At 36.2% G+C, this 26,981-nt stretch overlaps 2 protein-coding genes across 9 annotated transcripts; one reads left to right on the top strand and one right to left on the bottom strand.

The window, feature by feature from the left end:
• Window positions 1–132: 132 nt before the first annotated feature.
• DYDC1 (DPY30 domain containing 1) lies at window positions 133–22,280 on the bottom strand. 8 transcript variants are annotated; one of them, XM_083843898.1, is made up of 7 exons: window positions 20,503–20,623; window positions 20,191–20,343; window positions 19,874–19,996; window positions 18,304–18,384; window positions 17,300–17,392; window positions 15,705–15,763; window positions 133–1,453 (listed from the first exon to the last, which is right to left on the bottom strand). In XM_083843898.1, the coding sequence occupies exons 2-6, from the start codon at window positions 20,335–20,337 to the stop codon at window positions 15,710–15,712; spliced, it is 498 nt and encodes a 165-aa protein (XP_083700024.1). In that variant the 5' UTR covers window positions 20,338–20,343; window positions 20,503–20,623; the 3' UTR covers window positions 133–1,453; window positions 15,705–15,709. The 8 variants fall into 8 exon arrangements, with proteins under 8 accessions (XP_083700024.1, XP_083700025.1, XP_083700026.1 ...); XM_083843899.1 differs by lacking the exon at window positions 133–1,453 and adding an exon at window positions 1,498–2,956; XM_083843900.1 differs by lacking the exon at window positions 133–1,453 and adding an exon at window positions 10,921–14,205.
• Window positions 21,050–24,095, top strand: EXOSC3 (exosome component 3; the record flags this gene model as incomplete). The annotated part of the gene is made up of 4 exons (XM_083843873.1): window positions 21,050–21,352; window positions 21,455–21,604; window positions 22,296–22,447; window positions 23,803–24,095. The coding sequence occupies 4 exons, from the start codon at window positions 21,050–21,052 to the stop codon at window positions 24,002–24,004; spliced, it is 807 nt and encodes a 268-aa protein (XP_083699999.1). The 3' UTR covers window positions 24,005–24,095.
• Between the last annotated feature and the right edge of the window lie 2,886 nt (window positions 24,096–26,981).

Below are 26,981 nucleotides of genomic sequence, written 5' to 3' on the forward strand. Positions count from 1 at the left end.
GAAGAGCCCATTTCTTGGTAGGGGAGTTAGTTAATTTGGGGATATTTCACTAATTAACTTTGTTCTTGGCAACATTCTAGATTCAACCCATGCAAGATTGGATAGCATAGGAACTCTAATGAGAATGAAGTAATCCAGGAGTACTGTTGACAGTTCAGTTTATCTGCTTCTTCAGTTTGTGTCTCCCCTTATTCTGGGATCTGTGTTGTGTTTCCAACCGTGTGTTGTGGTTTTACAGGGATAGATAAAAGATCTGCAAATGCACGTCTTTTGTAGCAAAAGACTGGGAGAAGTTTGTTCTGCATTATGTAACTGTATTTTACTTTTCCCTTTTCATCTCTTGAAACGTAGCATTCTCTCCTGAAATATTTTTTTCATTTTCATTCATTACTCTTGCACATTTGAGACGAGAGACACCTGATAAGATATAGCACACGACAAATTTCTCATTTATGCAGACCTCTGCCTTCAACTTTAGCCTTCCTTTTCATTCGTCCTCTTTTCTGTTAATTAAGATCCATCTTAACTTTCTTTTTGAGAATCATATTCTCATATTACAATCTGACATTACACAGAAATACACTAACTGCCATAATTGGGTACTCAGTATTCAGTTCCACTACTAAAAATGTCTTCAGTCAGATGGCTAATATTTGGAATATGCTGATGGTATGACAGGTATGAAGACAGATAGCATTTTGTGTAAGCTTGTATACAAAAAAAAAAAAAAAAGTGCAAATATCTACATGAGGCAGACCCAGAAAATGCCCAGCACCATTAAAACAAAACAAAACAAAACAAGTTTAACTATTCTTAATTCATTTACAGAAATCATTCTAGTCTCAACCTCAGACCGAACCATTGATCTACCAAAATCAAATTCTCCCTTTACTTCAATGAACACTGAATCATACTCTCTTAATCATTCACTCAGATGTTAAAGTACCTGATAGTTGGATTGGAACAAATAACATGCTGCTTGTACCATAGCCCCTGCAATTTTGACAGCAATGACATCCTTACTGCTCTTCAGTTTAAAAACTTAGTTTACTTCAAACTCTTTGTCAGTATTATTCTAAAAGACTAGTCCCTTGGACTCATATTTCTGCGTTGTTACATATTAATGTAAGAATTCATTACAATTTTCACTTTCTACCAACATTCCTGAAAATAACGACCAACTTCTGTGAATGTTCCCCAGTAATCTGCTGTAGCACTGGCCCCCTTCTAATGATCATTGACATGGAATAGTTTGTTTCAAAAAACCAACCTCTTGGTATTCTTGTACACAGAATTCATGCCAGAGAATGAAAAGCACTGGTTGCACTTAATGATGCAGAATTCACATACCGGACACATGTTATGAGGCATAGCTTTCTCTGGAGTAAACTGTCATCACCCCACTGACTCTAGGATTCTATCTCAGTCTGAATAAATTCTGCATTAATAACACCTAGAAAAATGGAATTAAAAAAAAAAAAAAAAGAAGAAGACCAAAGAGTAACTACTTATATTAACTCTAGTTAATCAGTAACATTAAAAAATTATATTAACTTTTAAAGTAAAATAATGTCAGTGATAATCATTCATTCTTAAATGCAAATGCTTTTCTCCATAGAAACACAGAAAGAAATGAGGGGAACGGATGAAACACCTCTGACAAAAACTCATTTTGTACACATAAGAGTTCTCATTCTAATTCTACAAGCAATCCTCCAGCAAAAGCAGACAAGATTGAATACTCAGTCTGTAACTTCCACTCTCTCTTGCTTCTGTTTTTGCTTTTTCTTGTTTTTCAATGCCACTTAAGGACAGAAAATGTAGTTTGGGACTAGACCTTTTTTTTTTTTAAGGTAACACTTAAGCAAAATGTAGGAACAGGCCTCTCACGCAACCTTATTCCTCTCACATAACCTTATTTAAAAATAAAAATCGCAAGTTCTTAAAATGCTGAAGAGTGCAAGTAATTTGACATACAAGTAATGAGTTTGCAGTCCCTGTTTATTTTACCTTTGCAGTTCTTCCTTTTGAACTCATTTCTGCCTAGTTAAATGTATCTGTCCTTGAGACCTTTGGAGGGTCACCCTTCATTACAATAGCCTCTCTGCTAATAGTATTTTAGAAATGCTGTGCAGTTGCATTTCACATAACTTGTGTAAAACCTCCAGTTTGAACTGCTTCCAGGTGTGGTTTTACTATCAAAAGCAACACGTTTGCTTTATGGCCATGAAGCACCTCAGCATGTTCTTTTCCAGGACATCTTCCAGGACTCTAAACCAGTGTAGGGTTAGGTAATGTTTAATTTGGCTTCTCTTCGCAGACAATTTGACTTGTTAAATATTTGTAAAAAGGTAAGATAGAGCTCTACCATCATGTGTATATCTCCTGTCTATGCCAAAAAAAAAAAAAAATAGTAAAATAATGATTGATATAAGCATTTTTCCCTATTCCATTTTACAGATAGTGACTCATCTATTAGTGTAACAGGCTTCCAGAATTTCTATTAACTTTACTGCAATACTGAACAGCTTTGTGGTACTGAGCCCTAAGAAAGTTAGTTTCTCTGCAAATCTTCTTATAAATCCTATTATTATCCATCACTGTTTTAAGTATATTTAGACTATATTCTGTGACCTTTACTCAAAAGATACCTAAAGGCAAAATCCTCTGAAGCTGTATGGCTCCTGCGCTTTGAAATGAGGCTAAAGACAAGACAACTGTAATGTAAAAATTACAATGTCTAATACTCTCAGTATTTATTCATGTTGACAGTAATGACAATCCCAATCACTGGAATAGCAATGCAACTCTTTCTATTAATTGTAATCTGTTTGGAACCATTCCATGTTCTTGTTACCTTTACTCATAGCAGTTCTGCAAAACTACCCCTCTTCTAGTTCATAAAACATTTGTCAGCTGTCGGAAGGCACGGTTTTATGGCAGCCTTGAGAAAGCCCTGGAAGTAACGAAGTGAACAAGAAGTAACTTAGAAAAGAATTTTATGAATGACTGCTATTGATGCTGCTGATTCTCTAGACAGATATGACTGATAAATCGCCTTGACCCTAGACCTTTCATGACATAGTCTCATCAGTTCATTTTACTTGCTCACCTTCTCCTCTCCTGCCCTTATCAGCTTTTATCCTTTGTTCCCCTCCACTCATCTTGTCTTGCTTACATCCTTTTGGTTATTTAAGACACATTTCTTTTTTTTTCCCTTTGCTTACTCTTTTTACTCTTTTCTTTCTCCCTACATACCTCTACTGATGTCCTATTTATGTTATAAAACACTGAGAATGGAGCCTACCTGTATGAATGATATCTGTAGAAATGAAAAATGAGCTTAGATACAAAACACTTCCAAACTACCACAACAGAATGGAAAGGAAGAAGGTAGCTGTCCTTAAGAACTGGACATCCTTACTTTACCTGCAAAAAAATCATATTTTCACTGTACAGGTGAAGCAGTACAGGTTTAGACTCAATTTGCTCGTACCATTTCACTGCAGTGGCAACTTTTAGGTAACTCCTTTTGAGTAATGAGGAAATTATGTCAAGAACTCCTCAGGTCTCCTACATGATAAGAATCAGGCATGGGAAAACCATTCTTTAAGCTCTGCAATTGGCTCTCTCACCACAACTTTCAAAAGCACTGAAAAACAAATCGATTTGTAGAGAGCATACACTTCATGATAACTACACTTCTGTTATCATTAAAGGACCAAAACTCATGCTTAACTTTTAACAATACACAGGAATACCTCATGAATACAAATAACACATATGAAAGTGTTTTCCCAAATACTTTTGTTTTGTTCTCTCAACTTTATCATCAGATAAGATGTTAACTGTTTAACAGACTAACAGTTAAGTTTCTTATCTTGCTATTTTATTCTCACTTTACAAAATCATGCAAGGAAATTACTCCTAACATATGTGGAACATGTAGAAATAAATTCCACTTATGTGGAAAATGTAGAAATATGTCTTCTAACTGTTTATGGAAATAATTCTAATACCAGTTTCATCAGTGCTGTTTAGAATAAGTATTTAATATTAATACAAACAGTGTGTTTTCAAGAAGTTATTGTAGGTCATCTTTTTTCGTATTAGAAATAAGCATTAAATTATGGAAGCCTCATGGGATGTCTTTGAGGGCATTTTGATTTGTTGATAAAAAGATTTATCTTGTATATTTTGTGTTAAGGAAGCTGGGGGGGGTATTTAGTTTTTGAAGTTAACATAAGGAAGATTTGTTTAGTTGGGTTTATTTCTTTAGCATGAAGAATGACAAGCAAAGCAATAGAGCCTGTATATTGGGAACTCAACACAGAACTCCCACCTGCTTCAAAACTCTCACCTCTAACTATTATTACCTGAAAATTCTGACTCAAGGCCTCTCAGACATGCAGGTGTAAAATTTCACTGACCCATAACCATTCAGGGCAAAATCAAATATTATGGGACAGAAAAAAAAAAGTGATTGCACAAAGAAAGGAAATGTTATGTATTCTGTGATGAATGTTTATCACCTAGCATTTATTCTTTCATACCACCTTTCTCCTTCTCACTCTGGAGTCTGGGACCTCCTGCAAACTCTGCACACCACCATGAGCAATTCATTTTTGATTTCATCCTTGAGCCTTTTTCTAAATTTTTGAGTCAATACCAATTCACAGTAAATTCGTACTGTGTTCTATCTGACTTAATCCACAGTTATTTCAGCTTCAGAGAGATTCTCTGCTGTCTCCCATCTACCTTCCTCCCTGCTTCCTAAGAAGTCTTTTCAGATTCTTCCACTATTAATAAGAAAGAAAATAATTAATTTTGCACGTATCGTTATGTGCTTGTCCTCTTTGCACATGTTTGACCTTGAATTTTCTACTCTGACACATCACTGAATCACAGAAAGGTTGAGGTCTCTAGTCCAACACCCTGCTCAAAACAGGACCCACCTAAGCAGGTTGCTCAGCATAATGTCATTAAGTAATGTGTGCCAGGGCCATGAAGTAGCAACTCTGAGGTGCTTCTTATGAAATAATTAAAGTTACTTTGGAGATTAAATTTTGCTTTTATTAAAGTCAAATGTAGTCTTGATTGCAATTTCAATGGGAGAATTATTTCCCCAGAACCATGCCACTATGGAGAATTGAATACTACTTTGTTTTCTGTTGATTTTTTTAATAAAAGTCCTAGCCGTTTATGTCTAAAACCTGAGATCATTCCTCAAGGGTCTGTAAATTAAGTACATGTTTACAAAGTCAGGCATTTTTAACAGCCCTTAGATAGACACCTCAGTTTCTTGCATAATAATGTTAAATAACAAAAAATTGCTTGTTTTTTTTCTAAATCAGTCTTCATAAATTAGAATTGGTGTACCAGAAAAGGTAGAAAAATAACAACAGTAATTGAAGTTTAAGGTTTCACTTACATCTTTTTTTTTTTTTTTTTTTTTTAATATGTTATTGCTTAAACAGCATTAAACCATCCTGGTATATAATAGTTCTGTCTTTGTCATTTTTTCCTATTAAAGCATTTGCTTGTGTTACGTCCTTATATGAAGGCCTGCTACAACAGAATCATAAACCCTCTAAGGGTCCTCCATAAATGATGAGATAGAATGGAGCCCTATTTCATCTTCAACTCATGTAGCAAAAAGCCTTTTTTTTAGTTTGCAAACATGATAACATATAACTCAGGATTTTGCTTATGATATTTATGATAAATTTAATAATTTAACCCATTCATTGTTAAAGTTATGTCCTGGACAGGAATGGCAAATTCTTAAATTATAAATGGTCTCCCTCAAACCTTACAAAAAGCCATCTATGTATTTTCCTTGGATGTTTTTTCCAGTTGTCATGGTAAGTTGGGAAAGACTGTCATTTGCTGCGTAACAAAGCACAACCCTTAAGTTCAACTGCAAGGAGTGTGATCATACATCAGACACACACAGAGCCGCAGTTCCTTTCTGAGCAAATAGTTAGGACTCCTTGTTGTTAATGACAGGTCTAATCACCTGTCCAGACTAAATCCCATTACAGCCACAGATCTTTATCTCAAAAACAATTTGGCTAGGGTAACACAGCAGTCTTCTAGCAGCTCGGGATCTGTACAATCTGCATTTACATGTCTTACGACATTATTGGTGTAAACCATTAGGATTTCCTCAGTACCTTAGGAAACAGACTGATACATTCAAATAGCCATTACCCAACAGTTTTTGCTGCAGTCGTTCACAGATGTTTACAGTACAGGTGGTCTTTGGACTTTGAAACAAATATTGACTCTAGTACATGAAGTGAGGTTGCAGGAACCTATTTGCAGGAACATAGTTGTGGAATCCCTAAGTTCTGGCTTCCTGACAAAGAACATTAGGTTAAATTCAGATGCTTTTTATTTCTTCTAGATATATAATGCAAGAGGGAACCTTTCTTTCATGTGGTATAGGACTAAAATTACTTTTCTTAACCATTTAATAATCAAAAATCTTCATATATACTTGCCCTATACGCACAGTGTATAGAATCATAGAATCATCTACGTTGGAAAAGAATTTCAAGATCATCAAGTCCAATCATCAGCCTGACCTACACAGTCCCAAGAGCCAATATTTGCAGATGTAGCTCATTTATGCTCACAATGAAAATATTTGCATACTGGAAATTGCTTGATCCAGGCAAACACATTTACTTGTATACTCAGTATTAATCTAGTCAATAATGCATAGCAGAATTTTACGTTAATTTTGCATGACTGAAAATGACTGCACGATGCTGTAAACTCCAGAATTAGGCTTATATGGATATCTGGAGAAAAAAGATACAACATACAACCAACAACTTTGTTAGTCATTACTCCTATCCATGGAGGTTATTCACAAGTTTCCAGAAATACTCCCACCATCATTGCTACAGAGCTCAAATGCACTACCACTGCTCTGGGATGTGCCGATTATGTACATAATCTGATTGGTTACGTCTTTCAGAAACACCCCCAACCTGACCTTGTCACCAGTTGGTTCATCCAGGGAAGGCTGCCATTCAAGTAGCAATTTCACATACTTGAGCTGGACAAATATATTATCAGACAGCAAACATCATTATCTTTCATCTATGTCTGAAAGACTTCACTCCAACTAGTCATTTAGCAGTTTCAAATAAACAAGTCTTAAATAAAACACAGCCAAAATGTTCTTAGATGTGTGCTTAACCAGAGAACACTAATGGATGAAGGGCACGTAACATCAACCAACACAAGAGCATAAACGGTACTAGACAAAAATACATACAGTAACCGGAGCACATAAAAATTTCTATGGATTACTATTTATAGATGGAATATAGAATGGAAAAATTCAATACCACCATAATATCTTCAGGCTTATAGACATAGTTGCCATCTCACAGTTTTGTTATAATGCCCGGTGTTTTACAGACTAAAAGTCTCAGGATTTTTTTCAGTATATTTCAGATTTGTAAATAAATAAATAAAATTGATTTCTCAAGACAAGACAAATAAAGCCCAACATCTATTACTGTATGCTATTGGCATTTTAAATTGCATTCCAGAAAGGCTGACTTGCAGTTTTTTGAATTAGTTTTGAAATACTGTATTGAGAAGAAACTCTGGGGTATGGCAGCAAGAACTCATAACATGTGCAGTGCAAGGAATCAGCCAGCCACCTCCCCCGTTTGTTTTGTTTTCCAAAAATTATTAAAATAATTAGGCTAAAAAATGTTTCATAGCCAACTAGAAAGGAATGATAAAGGTTAAGAGGTCTCTACATTTTTTTCATATGATTAAATGTAAATATATATGCACACATTTTTTTCTACAGCGTGAGAAATTTTTCCTTTTTCTCCATTTCTAAACAAGTATTTTTTCATCACAAGCTGGTTGGAAGCACTTAATCATGACAATACACAGAAATGAGATATATGAGCCGAAGGTGCTTATAACAAGTAGGCTCTGAGCTACAGGTGTGCTGAGTGCACAACTGAGTCATATTCTCTATGCTATTATTTTTGCAACAGAATGCTTATCATGAGTGAAATGTCAGTAATATTCTTTTAAAAAGAATTTTTTAATAAGTCACATGTAGGATTACCAAAGTTGAAAAGTATAAAAAAAAAATAATTTATTAATCATTCCAAAATTATTAGTTACAAAAATATGTACATGCAGTGGTTTCTTACTCCTCATGTTCTTTGTGACTGACACCCTAGTCATTCTCTATTGGAAAATACAGCAGAACCACCAAAGAATGCTAAACCAACCCAGACACCCCTGCTAGAAGATGTGTAACTATTTTATCTTTTTTTGAACATTTTTAACAAAGACAAATGTCAGGACTACAAATGTCACACCTTTCCTGTTGTACTGAAACATACAAGAAGGACTAAAACTAACCAAAATAAACCTGACTATGATCTGGTGTCAGTGTTCACAGTGTAAATTAAGGCTATAAACTTCAGAATGTAGTTCTTAAGGATTGATTTTTTTTTTAAATTTCTGCAATGTATTCAGTTTATGCTCATCACATTACTCCAAAATCACATTACTCCACACAACGGACCAGTGACACTACATCTTCTCAAGGAAGCAGACTCAGTTACAGCCCTGTAAAAGGAAACTGAAGCCTGCAGCTCTGTTAGGCAGGGAAGGAGAAGGAAAAATCTAGCAGCTACACTCTTTACCAAGCTGAACGTTACCCTACAAGGGTTGTAGTTCTCAGCACTAAACAAGTGCCAGAACTGCTCTTAGGTATATCTCCTTCTTCTAATATTTTCTCATCTCTTGACTTTTTATCCCTTCCAGCTCTTCATACAAATAGTTTTGTATTAGGAGTGCTTAAATTCCCAAATTCACACCATTAATTCTGTCTCTTAGGCAGAAGGTATTTTCTTTTGAAAATTAATACTGAAATTGGCATCCATCATAAACCAACTCCTCAAAGACATGCTCTTTTCTGTACCTCTAGAAATCCTGGCTAATGAGAAAATTAATACTATGCCCATATTATAGTTTATTATTAACTACTTCCCAATTGCTATCAATGCCTTAGAATCCCAACAGCAATGGTCAAAGAAGGAGGCATTCAGAGGTTTTGGTTGATCAGTTCTATTTCATTACCTCTCCACCTCTGCAGTACCACAAAATATGTCACTGGGATTCTGTAAGTCTTTAGAAGTAAGGTCAGCAAAGCGATTGCAATGTATAATTATTTTTAAGACACATGCACACATTCTCACACAACTGGCACAAATGTTTTACCAGGACTCAAGTGAGAGTCTTGCCAATAAGTTCAGTAAGCACAGACATATCTCCTTAGAAAATAAAGTATTCTTTACACAGACAGAAAATTAGAACTCAAAATTCATTTCCAGATTTTGAATTCACATATATTTGAACCTATTCAAAACTGAAGGTTTTATGTTTACAGTTCACAACACTGAAATACTACAAGTAATAAAATTTTATCTTAATAAATACGAATTACTTATCCTCCCAAACAAAGCAAAACACAGAATAGTCAGTGGATTTTTTCTTTTAAAGTTTACATGGTCTTTGCAAAATAAAAGAAATTTAAAAGGTAGTATTGGTGTACTGCTCTCAGCTGAGAGAACCTCTATGTGTACAGGTGGCAACGTTCTTGTAGTCACAGAATAGCATGGCAACAGTTGTAGCTGCTGTTTGTCATTTGAAGAATATCTGAAGAAAATGCAGCAAAAAACGGAAAACTGCCTTGACAGTTCTCTGCTGTATTTCAGGAGTCAGCCCAAATATTTAGGAACATACAGGTGTGTCTGTACTCTCTTGATTTTTTGTGCCAAGCAAAGCTTAGAAAAATTCTAAGACAAATTCATTTATCATGTAACTGTGATGAGTTTCCAGGTGATAGACAAAAAAAAATAAAAAATCAGAAAAGTCACAAAAGAAGGGTAAGGAGAATGTTACCTATGGCCTAAGTCTGAGCAATGATGAAAACCTCAATTCTAAATATATTTAATGTCTTTAGAAACACGCTCTATTGAGATAAGAATAGACAATGTTTCAGAAGGATGACTTATAGTTCTTGTAGAGAAACTTGCCTGAATAGTTTTAAAATACAAGCAAACACAGTAACACATAGCTCAAGCCATAGGGAGAAAAATAATAGTGATACATTTTTTCTATAGACTCGACTTATATAGACACATATGAGCACTGAAAAAATGTTGAAGAACAGCTGCCTCAGAACTTCACAGCAGTCCCAGCTTTAGAAATTTTCAGCTGTCAGTGCCTAAGGGTAACTTTTCAGTGCAGCTAGGTTTACAATGAAACAAACAACAGATCCTGTTTCCAGGGTTACAATTATCGGTTAAATAAATAGCACTTTTTAAACTTATCTACTAAACACATCAGTGGCAAAACCAAAATTGCTTAAGATAATAATGAACCAAATACAGGTGTGTCTGCATGCAGCCAGTCATTTCTGGAAGAAACTACATTCGGGAGGTGGGGTGGAAATGGAGCAGAATGATTGGAGAAGCCCAACACACTCCCAGGAATGTGACTTGAAACTGAGCAAAGGGGAGCTGCAGTGCCCTGCTGCTGCAATGGGAAAGATTTATTGTCAGAATGTTCCCTCTCTCCCACCCTCCTTGCCACAATGAATCTTTTCTCTTCTGCAGTGTCTTCCCCTACACATAGTTTGAATCAATCAATTTTCTCGTTCTAAAATTAAGTATAGTAAAAGTTTAATAAGGAAGAGATGAGTTCTCAGAGGTAGAATTCAAGCTTACATTAGTAGAGAGCACAACCCTCTTACTAATGATTTCAACCAGAGCTTTTTCAGCAAATTCGGTGAGAACAAAATTGAGATCCTTAAAAGACTACTTCCCCAGTGCAACAACAAAAAATATGTATATATTTTGCTTTGTTTTTTGTTTTTTTTCAATCAACAACAAAAAAATCAGCTCTATTTATTACAGAGCTGGAAATTTGATTCAGCTCATTAAAAAGAAGTAGACATTTGATCAAGTTCAGACATACTTCCTCCTCCCCCAGAAAAAGCTACTGCTTTTATCTGGAATCTGCAAGATCACATCTAAATTATAGACAAACCACGAGTAAAATCATTTATTTTGTCCAAAGAAACATTTGCTGAACTCAAACGCCCATGGGTTTTACATCAAACTAAAATAGTACGTTTTTCACACCCACTTTCCCACGATTATGGGGAAAAAAATCCTTAATAATATCATCTCCAATTATTATATCCAGGAATGACTACATGCAAAAAGTGGCAAAATCTCCTTCGAGAGTTTGTTAAAAGACTCCTAAACCTTCTAAATATTCTTTAGAGAGGGTAAGGTAATTCAGATAACTTTCATATGGTATGTCTCATATTGAATGTTTCATATTGAACGTTTATTCTAAATCGAGCCCAAACTTCATATAGTTGTTTAAAGTATGTTTGAAATTTTAAAATATGCCAGATGCGAAACTGATGGGGATGAATAGTTTCGATTTTTAGTGTGGTATATGTTTCTGTGTCACTACAGAAACACCAAAACATCCTTTTTAATAAATAACAGCTTGAATAAGATTAACTAGCAAGAAACCAATGCTGAGCCTTCTCTACTTGTTAAATTACTTGACTGTTTGTCTGTTGCTCTACTTTTGGGTAATAATACAACCACACTTGGTATTAACAATAAAATGGCAAATGGCTTAATATAGTCATTTTGTTGGTGGTGGTGGTGGTTTTTTTTGTTTGTTTTTCAACCTCACCCTCATGAACTCATGTTCAAACAGTCAAAGGACTATTCTAAGAAACTAGTGGTCCCAATTTTTTTTCAAAATAGCCATTGACTTTAGGTGCCATATAACTGAGGATAAAATGGAAGCACTGAGCATCTCCAGTAAAGGGCCTTAATGGATATAATCATTCATGACGTAGCATCTTCTAGAAAAATTTCAAAGAAAACTTGGTATAAACCCCAGCAATTCAGATCTACAATAAACACTGATTTTGGTTTATGATAATGATGAATACACAGGTTAACAGAGAAGATCCAGAGTATTTAAGCTGGATATTCAACTGAGAGCTCTCAAGTTCCGTGAATCAAAGCCCTCTGCTTCTTAAAAAAGTTCGCTACACTGTGACATCTCAAATGGTATCCTCCTCTATCTTGCCTTTCTTCCACTAGTACTAGCCCAATAATATCTACATAAAAGTTTATAATAGTGTAGTTTCTTCCACCATCTGAATTGAAACAAATACACAAGTATATAGCACAAAGACTGCATGAGTGATAATGGTAATGCCAGAAACCAAACAAACCTAAAAAATAAAATAAATAAAATAAAATAAAATAAAATAAAATAATCAAACAAGCTGGTAAGATATTTTAAAATTTGCATCAGTCCATATCAGTAAAATCAGGATTAGCCTCTCTCTTCTAGCTGTAGTCAGTAGACAACACTGTTCTTTAACTAACCTAAGAACAGGAAAACTTCACAGAAGTAAAACAAATAATAGCTGACTTCAAATGTAAGTAAACTGTATTAGCAAAGTTCAGAGGAAATCAATTTTACATTTAATCCCAACTAATTCATCCAACTCTCACTGCCATTAGCAAGTTGCTGTGAAAAGCTATTGCTTACAAAAGGATCAGTTTCTTTAGACTATGAAGGAAAATCACCTATCAAAAGAAAGAGGACTGTTTACTTAATAAAGCCTACTCTGTTAAATGATAACGTAAAAATGTACTGGCTGCAACATATATTTTTCCTTCCAGCAGAAGTTTCTCGCATAGCAGAGCTGAATTTCCATCTTTATGAAATAACTGGTAGTTAAACTGATCCATTTTGTCCTATTTTGGGCTTCATATCTGTTTGCATCCTTATGCTCGAGTATTGCTGGAATGAGAACAGCTGTGATTGGGTACATCACTATCAGCACATTCTCTGGAGAATCTGTACTTGGGGTCTTTTAACAGACCAAAAAAGTCTGTTCCTGGTCTGAAGAAAGGAAAATGTATAATTTCGTAAATCTTCTGTCAGTATTTATTATGATATTTTCACCAACATTTTCTATTATCTGCCTCTGATGGAAAAGAAAGCTGTAGCTTAACTTAGGTAATTGCAGGTTGTTGGTTTTTGTTTGTTTGTTTGTTTGTTTTGTTTTTTCAATATACACCCTTAGATTTTATGCAAAAGTTAAGTTGTACTAACATTTCTGGAATCACATCATCTGCAGTAACAATGGAACGGTATCTTCCTCCTTGTCTCCTCCTGTTCCAGGCTCTATTCTAGCTATACTCCAAAGACTGAAGTACAGAAAGAGAAGGCAGTGATTTTAAGCTGTCTTCATTTCCATCCCAGCTTAGACAACTAAGCAGAAGTCATCCCTGTTGTATACTACAGTAACATTTCCAAGTTACCTATAACTGTTTTGCACCTTAAGAAAGTATTGAACCAACAATACTTTACCCTCTGATCCCATATCTGAGATAAGAATTCCTATAAAGCTGCAGGAGGCAATCAGTGGACTAGGTCTGTGCACATCAGATTCTGAACAATGGGAATTCTCTTGAACGATATTTGAACACCTTATTTCTTCTTATGTACTTTATGTACATGATCAGATTAATATAACAGCAAAGGAATAAGTAAACTGGAATCTGCCTTTTTATTTTGACCCTTGCTAAAGGAATTTTCTGATAAAAGTTTCCATTTGAAAATTCAAATTCTCAAAATGAGAAATAGCAATGGAAAGATCACAAAGAAAAAGTCACAATTAAAACAAGATGAAATAAAATGACAAATAATCATGGTTTGTAACAGGCACAGCAACCTCTTGTTTTTTTTAAGGATGCACTCTAGTGGACACACATATAACCAAATAAAAGGAAGACACAAATGTTATGAAAAAATAGACAATGAAAGCCACTTGTTGGAATTAGTAATTAGAATTATTTACTAGCATGTTTAAAATCCTGTCTTATAACTTAAGCATATGTCCTAACTAAATGTGAAGGCTGAAATTTTCATAGTCAACATATCTAAATAACAAGATTTTTGGTTAAATTTGTTTAATTTTTGTTAAGTTTGTTAAATTAAATCAACATTTGTAAATATTTATACCTGGGTAATGCCATTTTTCCCTTTTGGGAAAATATATGTCATAAAAGGCATATAAACAACTAACAGCGTCTGCAATAAAAACAATGTGACAATAAAGAGAGTGATAGCATTTTTTTAAATAATGGCCAACAACTTTATTATATGTAAGGAAAAAGCTATATATTACTATATTAAAAATAACAGTGCACACCTTTTAAAAAATTGAAAGGATCCTGCCTAGTATGAGCTGCATGAACAGAACAAGTTATTTAGAGCAGAAAAATATTTATTACATGTTTGACCTTATTTATTACACGATTGACCTTTGCCTATTGGGTATACCTATTTTTAATATTTTCCAAAGAGAAAGATCTTAAAGCTAGCTATAATATAAATGAATTAAAGTGAAACTACCCAAAAAAATCTTTCATCCCACACTTGAAGAATGGCAAATACATTATCTACGCACTGAATTCGTAACAAAGAGTATCCCATCATACAATACTGGCAATATCCTAATGTTAATTGTCCAGTAACCCGTGCTATTAGAAGACACTGAGATATGAAGACACTTTTAAACCAAGAAGCAGAGGATTTCTCAAGGCTGGTGTGTTTTCCATTTATAATGAATAGACATGAAACATTCTTTACAACCTGTACCAAGGTATCAGTGATTACAGAAAATTGTGATAAGAATTAATGCAATTTTTAAGGGATATAAGAATGATTTTTAAATAGATATGGAAAATATTAAATATTCTTCCAAAATTTTAGATGTGAAGCTTTGAAATCCAATAATGGTATTTAGCAAAGATAATCAACACAGACATAGTTTATTGACTTGCAAATTCAAGATAAATGCAGAAGATTATTTTAAGACCCGATTAACCAAAACGGACATGCAGACACTTGTAGCTCACCTAATATCACACAATAACCAGAAAGGTTTATCTAAACTCCAGAGCAAACACCTGGAGTTACAAAAAGTACCTCATGATTTCTATGTTAGACGCAGAAGGTCTTTTAGTACACCTGTCTACTGAGTGAGAAGGTTACTTCTAGATGGCATAAATCCTCTGACTAAATTTTTGCGTTTAGTTTGATGTATAGAACTCTCCATCTCCTGACATATATATATATCATGCTTTCTTAATATCAGAAACCTTTCAAATTCTTGTAAAGTTTTTTTGATCTTTCGCTTTTCTTTATTATTGATTCAAATTATCATATTGTTGCCCTTACTCCAAAACAACCTTGATACATGAATTATACCTGTAAAATCCATATGAATTTTAAGTTGTTACTCTCCAAGAATCAGTGGGCAGTAAGTAAAAAATATATTTGCTGCTTTCATCACAACTCCAGTTTTATTCCTTCAAGTCATCCATGACAGCTACTCTGGTTTAAGAGCAAAAATGTAGCATGGCATGCCAGAACTAACAGACTTCATACACCCAGAAAGCAAGGAAACTGAAATAACAGGTATACAAATCAGTTCTATATATAAAATACATAAATTAAGGCATTGCCCTTCAGCAATCAATGAATAGAAAGTTGATCAGCAAGCAATGAATAGAAAATATATTTACTGCTTTCAGATCGGTTGGGAATTTTCTTGTTCTGATTCTGCCATGACATCTGTTGCAGTCTAAAAAGAACACAAAAAGTTCTATCAGTCTATCAGTTGCCAGCATTAACTGAATTTCGTAAAAAGAAAAAAAAAAAGATTAAACAATCACCTGACTTTTATTATAAGATCCAGTAAGTCTGGATGAAGCATTATGATTCTGAGAACAGAACAGTTTCAGCAGTACAGGTGTATATATTTTCATTTTATTGATTTGTCCTTGATTTGTATTTCAATACAACAAATGTATCACTGGAAAAGCTGAAATAACATCATCAAAGGACTACATAATCCAACTTTAAACCACATTAGGCATGAAAACTGAAGAGGATACATACGAGAAGCAGCAAGTAAGTTTAGTACTCATTTGCACTTCTGGTTTTGCAATTCACTTATTTAAGGACACATAAAATATGCCTGAAGCCTCATGAATAGTTTTTAATATTCAATTGTCAGAAAATTATAAAAATTAGGACTAGACAAGACCTTGAGAACTCATCAGATTTACCTCTTGGCAATATCAAAGTAACTGTGAACAACTGGCCCTAAGTATATTCACAGATATATTCACAATTATATTTGGAAAACACTTATAATACTGTTTTTCACTAAAGTAACCCTAAACATAAAGCATATTAATACCACAATTTTAAGTTCTGAGTTTGAATTGTACTACTGATGTCAGAAATCAAGTGAGCAAATCAGTAAGGCTAATACAGGAAAAAGGAAATCTACCAAAATCTCAAATAACACCACTTGGAATACTCTTAAGTGAAAAAAAAGACAGACGTAACAATATTTTTATCTACAGTGAATGCACATAAAGTGGAAGATTTCACATGAGTTGGCATCAACTGTTAAATGTACTGCCATGACTTACAATAAATGAAGGTTGACTGATGTCCTCTCAGTTCTCTGGATAAGTACAAACAAAAAAAAAATACAGCCGTGGAAGTTGCCTGTATATCACACTTCAGTCACAGCTGTAGTACTGAAAGCAGTAGTTATACCGGCATGGGGCTCGGACAACCAGAATCTCAGTGGGTCTTTGCCACAATGAGCACTGTGCACTCTTAGTACCTGGTCTTTTTCGTTAAACAGTTGCTCAGATATCTCTGCACAAGACTGCATTCTGCTGCACCAACAATCAGAACCACTCAGAAAAATACAAATAACTTCACTCAAATGTGAGTCATGTTTCATGATTTAGTGCATGTCCTGTATGACTATCTGTTCACATGGCAAAAGAAGGCTGCCTCTTCTTTGAGAATATTCATACTTTCATTTGTAGCACATCTGAATCCAAAAGGGCATGCATCTTAAATCTTGAGGATTTCGCCAGCCAATGCAGAGAGACTTTTAGAATGCCTTAACACAAACCAGGCAACAGGCTAAGGACAGTTTGAATATTATGGCCAAAATACCATCCCTTAAGATCATAGGAGAGAAACAGCACAGCTTTAACTAGAACAGTCTTAGCTTTTGGTATGTCAATACAGATAAGCAAATCCTTAAAATTAATAATTTATAGTCTCCTCATTCTTTCTAAACACTTACCTCAAACTGTCCACTCTCGTCTAGCTCCTCAACTGTGGTCAAATTAGGTGCTCCAGGTCTATCTGTAAGTTCAGCAATCGTCTTTTCACTTCCCTGTGGTAATGAAAATGTGTTTTCAGTTAAAAGTATTCCATGTCATGAGTAATTATCTACAGTGAATACTTCAGATATGCTAAAATGACTTTATGTATTAATATAAAGAGAATATTTCAGATGCATGCTACACAAATGTGTTAGTCAATGGGGTCACTCCATGCTTGTCTATACTATTTTTATCATTTTTTAAATAACAGGAATTTTTGGTTTAAATTTCTCTATATTCAGTTTTCCCTGTCACATTCACAGTCATTTTTCTACAATTATGCACTATCAGTAATTCAACAGTGCTCTAAAAACATGTATATCTCTAAAATGTTGCTGTCCCTGTAAATTTAAGAAGTGTTTCAGATTTGAAAGCTTTACTGAGTTAACTATGGCAAATATCCGTCTATATTATTAACTGAAATAGCATTATATGACAATATATTTACATAGACCTCTGTATACGCACTCCTGTTAGCATAAATACCTGGGAACCACAAGGATCTTAGAACTAAAAGACATCTCAATTCCAGCCATAGTCCCTTTCCCAGGTACAGCAAATGACTTGGCATTGCCACACAGTAAAACATTATTGTATAAATATTCAAATTAGACATGTTTATGTTATAACACTTTCTCACAAAAGTTAAGCCAAACTTAAGCCAGATTTTGCAATAAATTTATGCTCTGTTCTGAACATAAACTAAAGAAACCTAATACAACAGATGAAAATTCAAGTATAAAACACAGACTGGAAGCAAGGGGTTAGACATTCTTCCCCAATTTTCACTTTTTTTCTTTTTAATTTGTTTTAATACAACAACCCTGGGTTTCTGCTTTGTGTTTTGTCTCTAGTGACTGCATCTAGAAAAGACATCTGATTAACAGCATTTTTAAACCGTTGATTAAGCTTTGGTTTAAACCTCTTGATCCTTCTGCTGCAACTGCATCTTGTCTTCTTCATTCTGCAGCTCCAGCTTCGCCTGTTCTTCTTCCAACTCCCTCTGCAGTCATTTAATGAAGGGACAAATTAGCAGGAAAAAAATACATGTCCATTTTCCCCACCCCATTGCTTCCAATGTATTTCATGGTTGAAATATTAAAAAAGGCATAAAACACATAAAAAAAAGGCATGAAACACAATTTTATGTTAATAATATAAAGTCCTCTCACCATCATCTGACTTCATCTCACAGATGAATCATATAGAATCAAATTTATGAATAAAAATGATAAGCTATTTAGATTAACCATCTTCATCAACCTTTACATTTTCCAGTTGGAAATATCTAATATAATGTGTTGACTCTTTGCAAGCCCTATTACATCAGGACTTTAGAAACCAAATAATCTGAGCATTCACATTCAACAAACACTAGGGCCTAGAGAATACTGCTTGCTGTAGCATTTTGTGAACAGTTAGTACAAACATTGTCATGTCGTAGCAACTGGTTTCCACGTGCCTTTTTGGTGCATACAATCAAAACAAGCCTGAGTACATAACCAAAATCAAAATTGTGAATTGGGTTAAAAAACATGTCTAGTATGAGCATTCTTCGTTTATACTATTTAAAATTACTCACTTAGTACAAAACTTTTGGTTTCCAAATTAGTAAATTCCAAATTTTAAAAAAAGTGCAAGTGAAATAGATTGAACGCATCTTACACCAGAACTGCGCTTAATATGATTAGCTTACATTTTAGATCACACTTTTGATTTGATCACGTGAAAGTTAGCCAATTAAAAAAAAAATCCAGTAAATAATATCTACATTAACACAGCAGCATGCACAACTGAGGCTCTTGCATGCATGCTGTCTGACACAGGTGGTCATATTCACAACCCTCATCCATGAAGGACAACTTCAAACACAGATGTCGTCTTTAGTTCTCATATTTCAAGTCCACATAGTATAGGATTTAAACTGCTATGTCAGCAGAATGCTCAAATAGCTAAGGACAGAATCAGGGCCCTCTGCTGCTTAAATATGCAATATTGATTAATTGATTCCCAACTATTTTCAGGAATCAACAATTGTGTATACATTCTCATTACCATTTTTGCCTTACTGATACTACATTGAAATATCTTGCGACAATGAGTGGTTATTACTCCTAGGCCTCCTTGCAGGCCTGTCAAAAGTTTTTGTACTGAATTCTAGCTTTATTTACACCACCTCTTGTTCATAACTAACTACAGAAGACAGTCTGCTTATTTTAAGTTATTTCTCACATAAGTCTTAAGGTATTTCCTCTTTACTTTACATGCCTTCATTTTTTTGGTTACATCTTACCACATCACAGGTAAGTTTTTCTTCCCACTTGCTTACTGGTCATTTCATTTATTATTTAGAAAAGTGAGGTTTAAATACTTGTTTTATGTGAGTTACCTTTTTCTCAAAATCAGTATACAGAGAATAAAGGCATACTGAGTAGTACAAGTTTCTACAACATCATATGCTTTTATAATTATCTATTATTAATATTATTAACCTGATGTTGTTCTTCGAGTTTCTGCTGAATCATCATCTCTTCCTCCTTCATTTTTCTTAACATTTCAAGTTCTTCCAGGGCTGCCTCCCGTTCTTTTTTCAGCTCAATCCTCTCCAACATTCTCTATTTCAGAGGTAACACGGAATCAGTTAAAAAACACAGAGATTAAAGAGCCTTCAAATATATTGTCATAAAATATTTGTTCAACATCTTTCCCATAACTTATATTACACAATTTCTTAAACTTTTTGTGATTTATCTCTAAACATGATCTGATATTCTTCATTTCATTTCCTATTTATCCACTATATATCCACCTTTTTTTCTTCATCTAAGATTCTCTTGTAATTATAAATCCAATGTGCCAGATACTCTATTGGGTCTGCTGGCCGATGCTCTACAACCTCTGCCAGTCCCTTTTTCAGGCAACTTCCCAGGCATCTCTTCAGATATTGAGACTCCATTCAGATCTACTAACAACAAACAGACATACATTAGTCATCAATGTCAGAATTAAATTAGGGTTTTTAAGAAGTATTGACTCAGGTACCAAATACTGGATATGACATTACTCCTCTTATTTTATTATAGCTAATTTAATCGGGCAGTTAATAGAGGAAGTTATTTACATTTAATATTGATTTAGTTCTTAAACGTTCGAATGATAGATCAACTGTAATAAGCACGGCAGAGAAAAGTGCTTAGTTTTGTGTGCCCCCACTCATTGTTTAGGCACGTAGCATTAAAAAACTGCTTGGAAATAAGGTGGTAGGCCGGGAGGGGGCGGCGGGCTGTCAGGGTGGGCGCCCAGACAGGCCCTCAGGTGCACCTCAAGTGCCCTGAGCGCCCTCACCTGCGGCCCCCACCCACACCCGCTGCCCCCCGGCTTCATATAAGCGCAGCCCGGGGCCTTCCTTTCCTTCCCCAAGCTCCACCCCGGGACTGCCCCTGCGGCAACAGGCACCTCGCCCTGCGGACCGGCCCCGGCTGCCAGACCCCTGCCCACGGCCTGTGCCCGCTGCCCCCGGCCGCCACGCTCGCACCCCAGCGGCCCGAACGGTCGCAACGGCCCGGTCGCAGCGCGTGCCGCCGCGTCACTAAGCAACGCCGCTCGCCACGCGGCGGCGCGCACGTAGCCGGCGGGAGGCCGGCGATCGGAGGAGGGGCCCGGCGGCGATGGCGCAGGGCGGCAAGATGGCGGCGGGCAGCGGCAAGATGGCGGCGGAGGCTCGCGTGGGGCAGGTGGTGCTGCCGGGCGACGTGCTGCTGCTGCCCGCCCGCCCCGAGCACGACGCCGAGCAGCTGCCGCTGGACTCCGGGGCGGCCCCGCGGGGCCGGCTGCTGTGCGGGCCCGGCCTGCGGCGCTGCGCGGCCGGGCTGCTGGTGACCAAGTGCGGGCTGCTGCGGCACCGCCAGCCGGGCGGCGGCGGCGGGGCGACGGCGGGAGGCGCCTACTGGGTGGACTCGCAGCAGAAGCGGGTAGGGGACGGGGGGCGGCGGGGAGGGCTCGGCCGGCCCCTCCCGAGGGGCTGCTGCGGGGCCCGGCTCGGCCCCGGCTGAGCCGCGTGTCGCTGCCCGCAGTACGTGCCGGTGAAGGGCGACCAGGTGATCGGCATCGTGACCGCCAGGGCGGGGGACGTCTTCAGGCTGGACGTCGGCGGGAGCGAGCAGGCCTCGCTGTCCTACCTGGCCTTCGAGGGAGCGACCAAAAGGAACCGGCCCAACGTGCAGGTAGCGCCCGCGGGGCGGCACCGCTTCTCCTCGCCCAGGGGTGCCCGGGTCAGCCGGGCGGCAAAAGAAAAACGTTGCCTTGTTATTATCTCTTCCATAATGCTGCCAGCGGTAGATGCTGGTCGTGCGGTAATGTTCACCCGAAGGGGGCACTCTGAGGTTGTAAAACGAGCTCTTAACGCTGATACTGCGAGAAAACGGGTTGTTTCATAACACCGCTGAAAACATGGCACGTGCGTGTCACTGCTTCTGCATTCAGCTGAAATACCATCGCCAGAATGTAAAAATGGACTGTAAAGGGAAACAAAATAAGCTGGTGTGGCTTTCTTGTGGTCCTGATAAACAGTTACAAGAGTAAGCTGCTTAGACTTGACTTTTAACATCCTTAAAGTCGTGGAGAAGGAGATGAACTCATGCTTGGTATTTCAAAACAGAAAAGAAGAATACCTCTATAAAATAAAATACTGTATTTTTTGTAAACGTCTTTTAGATTCTAGTAGTGATACAATATTATTGTTCATATGGAAAGTTGTCTTTAGTAGAAGACAATAAAAACTTCTACTCATTTTTTACCAATATTTTGCAACTATTTTGTGTCATCCTGGAGGATCTTTATAAATAGAATATTTCTTATGAATGTGCAGTATGATCATCTGTAATAGTTTTTGCTTTCTGACACTCTTTGGTTTAGGTGGGAGACCTTATTTATGGTCAGTTCCTTGTAGCAAATAAAGACATGGAACCAGAGATGGTCTGTATAGACAGCAGTGGAAGAGCAAGTGGCATGGGAGTAATTGGAGAAGATGGCTTCCTCTTTAAAGTTTCCTTAGGTCTGATAAGAAAGTAAGTACCAAGAAAATTAGTCACCCTTAATGTGTAAGGTTGTAGTTTTAGGTAGAACATGCACAATTATTTATACTCTGAGAAGTATGGACTAACCAATAATCAGGATATGAGTCGTAGTTGTTCTAGTGCATTTATACTAGTTTTACTGGATGGAAGATGCATGTATTTTGAGTCAGATATAACACATTTTTTCCCCCTGAAGAAATCCAGATGCTCTTCCATATTGTGTTGTAACCTGTTTTTTTTAAAAAAAAAAAAGAACGCGGCTGCCAAGGCAGTATAGAAAATACAACCATCCCTGAGGGAATCAAACATTCAAGGTGTGGTTTCAGTATGTACCTACTGTCTTGAAGCTTAAATGAAAATTCGTTTTCTGATTAATGAGAGAGCTGTCAGCTAAATTTACGTCCCCCGCTAAGTAAAGGGATCTTCTCACATCAATATGCTTTATTTTATAATTTCCAAAGAAAAATGTTACCTTGAAATATGGATACAGATACAAAAAAAAGTAGAATTTTCATTTAAAACTGATACGTTAACCCAGGAAACACTTCAGTCTTTGAAATGTATTTCAAACTTTGGAGTTACTTAGGTTAATGCTGTGGTAAATACAAGATTTCTGTGACTATCTGAAAGTACCAGCTGATACAGGTAAATGATAGTCAAGCTTTGTTGTTTTGGTGATTAAGGTAGGTGGTAGGGGGACTGTTCTTTGGAAAAGCAATCTAGAAATGCGAAGTAGCTATTTCATATCTGGGTTTTGTAAATGATTTGGTTTGTGGCCCATCATCTATATATGTGAGTAAAGAAATAACAGTGTATTACTGTTTACTCTTGATATGTTTTTCTCTTTGAAAAAGCTTATTGAAGCTTGATTTGAATGTGAGATGTGTTATGATATAAAACTAAAATGGTCTCTATCTAATTGTGTTAGTATTGCCTCCTGAAGGAGGAGAAGGGAATTGTTGTTTGGAAAAATCTTTACCTCTGGTGTTAAACTAGTAAGTAACAGCACTTCAAAATGTTGCTTGGTCAAACAGTAGTTTTAGAACTTAGAGAGTTATAGAATTATTATAAAAGAAACAATTTACTTTAAATTTTTCAGGTAACTCTTCTGAATCTAGTTAGAAAAACAGCAATAAATTCACAAGTGCTGTATTTTAAGTGCATATATTTTCAGAGGAAAATGAAAAATCTGATATTGTATGACTATTTTGGATGGATACGCAACTGGATCATCTTACCTTTTGGAGTAGTTATAATAGCTCCCATAATACCAGTGCTGCGGCTTAGTTACTGACTGAAATAATGCACTGCTTACATTTTCCTTTCTTTTTTAATCTTATTTACAGGCTCTTGGCTCCCAAATGTGAAATAATTCAGGAGTTGTCACAGTTGTACCCATTTGAGCTGGTGCTGGGAATGAATGGAAGAATATGGGTAAAAGCAAAAACAGTTCAACAGACTTTAATTATAGTAAATATTTTAGAAGCCTGTGAGTATATGACTTCAGAGCAGAGAAAACAAGCGCTTGCCAAACTATCAGGAAATTGAGTAGACAACTTGAGGATTTGAGATAACTACAGGGTGTTTTGGTTATTTTTGTATACAAAATATTTATATTAAAAGTGATATTCCAAATGAAGTCCTAGACTTTTTGTTGTTGTTCAATTACTTGTATCTACTCAGCTGGTCCTGCCTTATGTAGGATTACTTCTGTGATTATGAAACCCTGCCTGTTGTGAATTTTGACTGATGTGGAGAGAATGCGGAGAGAGTCTATAAAAGCTTCTGTTAGTTGAGTTTTGAGGTGTAATTCCAAGTCTTCCATTTAAAAAAAGGTTGATTTATAAACTGCATATATTTGTTTTTACTTGTTAGTATTAGAGCTTCAAACAGTACATGTTTACTTGGGGGTAGCTGAAAGCATCCTGTAAGTCATTTGTTCTGATCAGGTGCTTTATTTATATAGTGATGAGTTGATTATTTAATATTCGTACAGAACTTGGGAATAAAAACACAGGTGGAGAAATAGAAGAAAGTAATTGTAGGGTGTACCACAAGTAAATACAGGGTAGTTGAGGCAAGTGATCAGATAAGACAATGTATCATCACAGTGGCATTGCCACTTTCCCTAAAGATAACCATGCTAACAATCTTATGGGAATAGTATTAGGATATAGCTTCAGTGCAAACATTCGGGAAACCTGATGGCTTGAAACTTGATGGTGTAATGGAGCTAAAAATATACTTAATGGCAGTGCTGTTTGAAGTCACTTAGGACTCCTTTATTAGTGCTTTTTAGAGTTGAACTGAAGATCACTGGAGGAAGAGCCATGTATTTCTCAATTCTAGACATTTTAGATTTGTTTAGTTACATCACAAAGATTTGATTCATCTTTGCTTCATGTTTGACAAAATCAGCATCTCCAGATAAAGCTATATTAGGCTTCATTGTGTAATAGTTCTTCACATGCATATAGAGGAAATGCTGTTCTAGGAAGGATATGTCAGTGTATTTTATTGTATGAGTAGGTTGCTCCTGACCTTTTGAGAAAGATCCCTGGAGTAATGGAGGGGGGATTACTGACACCTGCTTCCTGTGGGAGAAAAACTTGTCTATTCACTAAATGAACTACAGCAGTGAAGGTAGCTGTTTAAGCAATTACTTAGATGTTCTTAAACTGAATGCTTGATAAGCAATAGTTAAGACACCAGGAAAAAAAATGATTAAACAATTTGAGTAAGCCTTAAAACTTAATTCCAAATTGAAACATTTTTTCCTACTCTATCTCATCCAAGTTCAGTCCATGGTTTTTGATGTGGTTTTCTTTAGCATCTTGCTCTTTAAGAAATGCCTTCAGTTCAGAGCCACATCTGACTCATGCTTAACCAGGGCTTCCCCTGATTCAGTAAAAACCCAACTCTAATGGTGTTTGGGTCTAATGGCTACAATTCAGAATTCTTTGCTTCACTGCCCTCCCTATTTAGCATTTAGGGTACTTATTACATGGCTTGGTAGGTCTTTTTGTGTGTCTATCTTCACCTGTTTCCTTTTCTCCTAGCTAAGAAGACTTACATCCCATAAATCCTTTTAGGCTTATAAATGTCTCATGCTATGCATGAAGAGATGCTGTAATTTAATAAGGATTTTGGTAATTGTTCTTCCCTGGTGTTTTCTCAACTTAAGCTAACCAAAGCCCATGGGAGTGGTCTGTTATTAGAAAAATAGGAGTCATAAGAAAAGCATTTGCCAAATCACATTTCAGGGAGCTAACTGCTGCTTTTCTATGTGAATGTTCTTGGATCAAAATGGTAAAACCACAAGAATTGGGAATGTCGTAGATCACTTCCTGAAGAGTTGTGGCTTGAAATGCGATTAGTCTTACCTTTTTTACCTGTCTAAGCAACTTCCCCCCCTCCCAGAAATCTGAGTTTTAAGTATAACCTGCATGATAAATGAACAACCCATGACTTTTAAAATGCTGCTTTTGCGGTGCAGCATAGCAACTGGTGACCTTGAAAATGTTCTCCATCATTTGTGCTCTATTTCACACCACCCATTGTTCTGTCTCGCTGCCAACTGGTTATTACCCAAATATAACCCTGGCTAAATCAAGATCAGCAAACAAAAACAAATCCATTAAAATTATGCCTGTTTTTAATCCAGTAAAATGGTGTGTCCCCAAGTACCTGAATTTTACCCCTATTACCAACTATTCTTAGTATTTGCTGCACTTAAGACTGAATTTAAGCAGTAATGCAAATCACAGTGGATATAGGAGGAAAAATGTTTAAAGCAGATGAATGTTTCTAAAGAAGACAGTATTGGCTTTTTTAATCAGGAAAGAAAGCTGTATACATTCCTTAAAGCAATGGCTACAGTTGACCAGATTTACCTTATGGACAAAATGTTCAGGCCACTACTGAATATTGGCAGGACAATATACAGTCTGTTTGAATTTTTAAGTTCTGGATCAGTGACTAAACCCTTATCATCAGAGAGAGTAACATACTAAATAGCTTGGATCTATGAGGAAAGCCTGATGTTTAATTACATATTCTGCTGGAAATGTTGCAGGAAGTTCTTCACATCCCTGTTAAAGGTGTATGAATGCACATTTTTAAAAAAAATGGATCTACCAGAAGAAATGCTGTGGATGTGAAATGTATGTTGTTTAGTGGAACATTTTCCTGTTTAATTTTTATGCATGATATACATCCCTGTCAATTTAAGTTGTCATTTAAAGTCATTTAAGATGCTGGATGAATGGACATTGTGTGCTTAGCTATATTGCTTTTCTTTCAAGTTGTTGTAGTGAAAGTTACCAAAGAAAATTAAACTTTGTAGATGTCAGTAGACACAGCACATTCCCAAAGATGAGCACAACCACTTTAAAAGTTCACAATGGAAAGAATACATTAGAAATAGGTAGTTTGTGACCTTGTCTATGTTGATGTGTTGTGTGGAGACAAAGGATAATTGCTGATGTAAAATACAGACTCGCAGTGTTGAAACAAAGTGTGAGAA

The sequence above is a fragment of the Anser anser genome, assembly GCF_964211835.1.
Source record: "Anser anser genome assembly, chromosome: 7".
Lineage (NCBI taxonomy): Eukaryota > Metazoa > Chordata > Aves > Anseriformes > Anatidae > Anser > Anser anser.